This window comes from Zophobas morio, unplaced genomic scaffold (genome assembly GCF_036711695.1).
Source record: "Zophobas morio isolate AGI-343-1 ecotype UQ-CSIRO unplaced genomic scaffold, CSIRO_AGI_Zmor_V1 ptg000030l, whole genome shotgun sequence".
In the NCBI taxonomy this organism is placed as follows: domain Eukaryota; kingdom Metazoa; phylum Arthropoda; class Insecta; order Coleoptera; family Tenebrionidae; genus Zophobas; species Zophobas morio.
In genome coordinates, this window is record NW_026972135.1 from 14,526,446 (window position 1) to 14,531,896 (window position 5,451).

The window sequence follows — 5,451 nt, forward strand, 5'->3', positions numbered from 1 at the left end:
CACATAATATTGGATATTATATACATGTAGATGCCTGTAATACTACGATATTTTTGATAACTTACTATACATGGCACATTTCGCTTCATTGTAAAAAGTATTGACAACGAGATTTTCCTGATAGGCTATACGTTTTTGTCAATGCAACCATTTTACGATTATCCGTTAGATTCAAGTAAATTTAGCATTTTTAAAATGCAGAATTTGTCTTCTGCTTTAAGCTGTAATCCCTTAAATTTAATAATTTGGTTATTATTGCCCATAGACGAAAAAATGATTGCATTTCCATTAATCCATGCACTCTAATGGGTTTTTCTTTTCAGTGCAATAAATTAAGGCAAACTTAAAAAAGTTAGGTTATTAATATGATTGTTAAAACAGAATTAATTCTTAACGGTACATTTTTGTGTGTTGGGGACAGTCAAGTCGTCGTGAATTAGAAAGTTTTACAGTGTATTTTCAAAGCAAGTAACTTCAACAATGCGATTCAACTGTCTTTTCCCTTTATTCTACTTTTTTTTTTATATATTTTTTGTAAATAGATTTGTTTGTGTTTTTAAGACTGATTTATAGTTTATTATAGTTTTCTTTTAATATTCTTTGTAACTAAATAGATTTCTTTGTGTTTTTAAAACTGATTTTTCTTTAAATAGCATATTTTATTGCAACGTTTATTTTTGATTATATATTGTATATTATCCTTTTTTTTATTTATAGTAATTTGACTCGTAATTACCTGTATGTAGCTTTGTTTGTGTTCTTAAAAGTAGTTTATCATTAATTTGTTTAATTGACATATATTTTTTTATTTGTTTATTGAAGTTCATTGTTGGTTGTACAAAATTGTAGTAAATTTAATTTTTTTACACTAATTTGCTTTAACTTTAATTAATACATATTTTGTTTTGGGGTTTACCTGATGATTATAACGAATTATAATATTTTATTTAAGGTAAATAACATAAAAATATAAAAGTATTTCAGCGTTTTATTTATTGCATATTTTTTTCTAAACATCAAAATATAAAAAACGTCTTAAAATGGACAATAAATGCCGTCTATAAGACGTCAGTACATCACGTCAATAGTTTGTCAGAAAATGACGTCATCTGGACGAGACATTTGACCGTCATCGGTACGTCAATATCACGTGAAATCTTTGGTCACTATGACGTAATTGATGACCATTTATACACGTGAAAAAGACGACATCATGTTGCCTGGGTGTGCTGGATCTCCAATCTCCGTGTCTTCTAAGACACATCAGGTCAGCCCCTACGTCTACAAGAAGTGTGGCAGAAGTTCTTCGCAGTGAGTGTCCTGTGTATTCTTTTCAATTTTCTAGTTTTAAGAATTTTGCGATTCCCCGAGGTACGGCACTGATTTTGTGTACAGCGACAACTACCCGATGACATTTCCCATTAATACTTTTTAAAAACAATCGTCATTCTCAATATTTGTAGCCCCAGGGCAACATACTTTTGAAAAAACCTTAGATACTTTTCTTCCAAAAACCTGGAATAATATGGAATAGCAAGAGTCTTACCATCGACTTAAGAGTTATGGGTAGATAGACCATTTCCTTTACGGTTCGCCTAGTACCGTCGACGGTAACAACTTTCTTCACAACTAGTGATGTTTGTTATCGAATGAAACCTTTAACGTTGACGGAGGCTCCCGTACTAACTCTCTCTCGTAGAAATGTATGAACGAGAATTGGAATGTTTTTTGAGGAAACACGGGGAAACCTAGTGGCTCACAAAATCTTCGTACCTTTTCTAGCCATCTCTAACTACCTAAAACCCGGGTTTTACATTTTGTAACACGAAAGGATCGCCGCAGCCCCAACAAAAAAAAAAACAGTATTATAAATGAGTTGACGTTAGGCGATTCCACGTCGTTCCGTGATAAGGCGTTTCAGTGATTAAAACCCGACAAGACTAAACTAAACTAAACTGCTGTCGAGAAAGAATACGATATTGTTTCTTGTGGAATTTCCAATGATGCCCTTAAAGTTTCGCGTCATTATTCAGTGTGAAGAAGTTAATAATCGGCTGATCCCTAAAAGCTCAATAGGTGAGAATAAGGTTTCTACGTATTCGCCTTCTATACAACTACAGGAACTTCATAATAGATAACTGTTCCTCATACGGTCTGTGTCTAAAAAACAGGAGCCAGCTTAGTGCCCATCGCTGGACTCGCTCCAAAGTGCTAATGTCCTTAGCAAAATACGGCGACCAGGCTGGAGCGGCAAACTCTAATTTTGGCCTAAAGTACATCCGAAACAGTTTAGCACCAGTGGAGGGAGTAGAATTACGAAAAGAGCGGCTAATAATTAGCAACAACATAGAATTAGCTTTCTTTGTTACCGAGACAATTTCCATTTGAGGTCGGAAAAAATAATAATACCTAAATCGTTTTGATAATCCACTACAGTTAAAGGTCCTCCCGCAATGTTGTAACTAAGCATAGGGTTATTCTTACTCAGATGGAGAACCGTGCATTTGTCAGAATTTAAAAGTAGCAGCCAATCGGAACACCATGCTTTGAGAGCCTCTAGATCTTTTGTAAGCTGGGCGTAATTAGTAGGCGGGTTGACATATAATTTAGTATCATTAGCAAACATTGAAATGGTAGAGGAGAAGTGAGTTGGTAAATCAGCGATATACAACAAAAACAAGAGGGGCCCTAATACTGAGCCCTGCGGAACCCCACCAAGGATCTTAACATTCCCACACAGACTTTCGCCTACCCTTACGCAAAAGTGTTTATTGGTTATATAATTTTCAAACCATGGTAATAGTTTGCTTCGAATGCCACAGTGCTCAAGTTTAAAGAGCAGACGGTTTAGAGGACTGCTCTGGCAAAATCAAGGTCCAGTACATTCACAGGAAGATTAAGGTCAACACTGCGAGTCCAGTTGTTTAAACTACACAGTAGGTTGGTAATAACTGATTTGCCTGCATTAAAGCCGTGTTGGATATCGGAAATTAAATTGTTTTCCGAGACAAATTTTCTAAGTTCTTTGGCAATAATTGATTCTATTATTTTTAAAATGACAGACTGTCGCCTTTTTTGTAAACAGGTATAACGACTGAAAGTAACCAGGCAGGTGGTACTCGGCAACAGTCGAGGGATTGTTGTATTATATTGGAAAGACAAGGTGCAAAATGGTCACAACTAATTTTCAGTAGCTTTGGAGAAATTTTATCCAAACCAGGTGCTGATGTCTCCTTAAGATCATTGATAGCGGCAGCTACTAGTTTAAGACAAACTGCAGGCTGGCGATCGACTTAAGGTTCCTCTCAGTAGAAAAGTTTGGCGAGAAAAAAGTGGGCTGAATAGCGAAAGCACCAGCAAAGGTGTAAGCAAAAATAGAAGCAACGTCGTTATAATCGGTACAAGGGGTATCATCAGTTCGCTTTAACAGTGGTATATCAATTTTAGTGCAAATTGGAGAACGAACATTCATACCTGAATAAGCGTTTGCAATTCTCAGAATTTTCAGCAATAGAATTTTCATAGGACGACCTAGCCTTAGAGTAACTTATTGACAGAGAATTCGAAAATGATCGATGTATACGATAATCTTCCGTTCTACGAGATTTTCTAAATTTCAGCCAAAGTTTGTTTTTGTGCTGGATTTGTTTCAACAGTGCTAAGTCAATCCATGGTTTGCCCGGACTATTGTAAACTTTTTTTAACAACTGAGCATTTAGTCAACAGGGAAGAAAACTGGTTATAAAATAAATTCCATGATGACTCAGGATCGCTTGAAATGGGTCAATTAGAATCACAAATTTCCTTACGCAAATAGTCATAATTAACCCTGGTCTTATATTGATAAGTCTGAGATTAACTGATAGCTTCAATTGAAAATTGAATTTTACCATTTAGTATCATATGGTCAGATTTCTCAAAAGGAAGAGAAGGATCGCACATACCTACTGACAAGCCGCAAGGCAGAAACAAAGACCAGGTCAAGAAGAGAAGGAACCTGATTTTCACGATAACGAGTGAGTTCTGGATTGGATTGGATTCTTAATTTATGGGGGCTGACCGTAGCCAGCCGGGGGCCCATTGTACATTCCCCAAGTCCATATCAGGTTATTTTCCCGCTCCTCTACTCGTCAAGTCACCCAACTGCTTGAATGTACTTGAGTAATGCAGAGGGTGGAAACTGCCTGATTTTTGCCATACTTGGCCAGATGTCCCGTAGTATGGATTTTCTGTAGGAGGCTAGGGCTTGACACTCATGAAGAATGTGCTCAGCTGTTTCCTCCTTGTCATTGCATCCACGACAGATTGGATGTGTTACCACCCCTATCGTATGTAGGTGTTTATTAAACTAGTAATGTCCCGTAAGGAATCCTACCAGTTACGCAATTTGTCCTTTGAAAGTGAGAAATAAAATTTCGTCAACTTACTGTCTTGTGTCGCCATACAAGGTCTACTTTGCCGACAGCTGCTCAAGGTCGTCCATATTTGCTCATGGCGTATATGGGTATATTGCTTTACGAGTTCGTTAGAGAGGGCGACCGAAGGCGTGATTGCCGGTTCGGGTCCCCAGAAGGGCATGCGCACAGCTCGCTTCGCCATCTCATCTGCTCTCTTGTTTCCTTCGTTGCCAATGTGTCCTTTGATCCAACATAGTTCTACACTATTCCTCTGCATTACATACCTTAGCGTTTGTCTGCACTCCTAAACCAGCCCGGATCGAACCATACAGCTGTCCAGGGCTAGTAGTGCAGACTTGCTGTCAGTAAGTATGCGTATTCATTTGTTGCCGATTTCACGTTCAGCAACGATTTAACTCCCAGCATTATTCCCATCAGTTCTGTTGGATGGGTTCATTAACAAATTGGTATAAATGCGAATCACGGAAAAAATCTATACCTAAATAAATAGTCCGAATTTACAGTTACAGGTAACACTGGAGAGGGCACTGGAGGTTCGGAAAATTAAAATCACCCATTATAACAACATTTTCATATCTCTCAATTCATTGTTCAAATTCAAATATAACTGAGAATCTGACTCAGGGGGGCTATTTGGAGGTCGATAAATACAAGAAACAGTTATGGAAAAGTATTTATTAAAGATTTTTAAGCAAGTTACTCTTATATTAGGCTCAACGGTTGCAAGTACCTCAACCTTATAGTCGGATTGTAGGTTATGACCAGAGAACGGCGAAGCCGTTTGAATTCATAGCCGTACACACAGTTTTCGCAGAGCGGTCAAGGTCTAGAGCTCGCTCGAGATTTTCCTCTGTAAAACGTGTTCTTTTGGGGGTTAATAAGTCTTTCAATTTAAAACATGAACGATCCACGTCACAACTGGTTGTGGGACTGTAATTAAAAAATGAGAGGAAATTTTAATATGTATTTTGTTCTAATGTTTGGCTCTGTCATGCCGTCGCAAACTTGATGCAGTGTTTAAACCAGGAGTGCT

At 37.4% G+C, this 5,451-nt stretch overlaps 1 protein-coding gene across 1 annotated transcript; it reads right to left on the reverse strand.

Moving 5' to 3' along the window:
* Positions 1-2,114: 2,114 nt before the first annotated feature.
* LOC135138642 (uncharacterized) lies at positions 2,115-3,942 on the reverse strand. The gene is made up of 4 exons (XM_064068620.1): positions 3,891-3,942; positions 3,065-3,292; positions 2,370-2,748; positions 2,115-2,328 (listed from the first exon to the last, which is right to left on the reverse strand). The coding sequence occupies exons 1-4, from the start codon at positions 3,940-3,942 to the stop codon at positions 2,115-2,117; spliced, it is 873 nt and encodes a 290-aa protein (XP_063924690.1).
* Between the last annotated feature and the right edge of the window lie 1,509 nt (positions 3,943-5,451).

Coding starts and splice junctions, on each gene's coding strand:
- LOC135138642 (XM_064068620.1), bottom strand. CDS start 3,942: ATGTGCGATCCTTCTCTTCCTTTTGAGAAATCTGACCATATGATACTA. Junction 3,293..3,890: donor TGACCATATGATACTAAATG/GTAAAATTCAAT, acceptor AGGAACCTTAAG/TCGATCGCCAGCCTGCAGTT. Junction 2,329..2,369: donor CTCAAATGGAAATTGTCTCG/GTAACAAAGAAA, acceptor GCTAATTATTAG/CCGCTCTTTTCGTAATTCTA.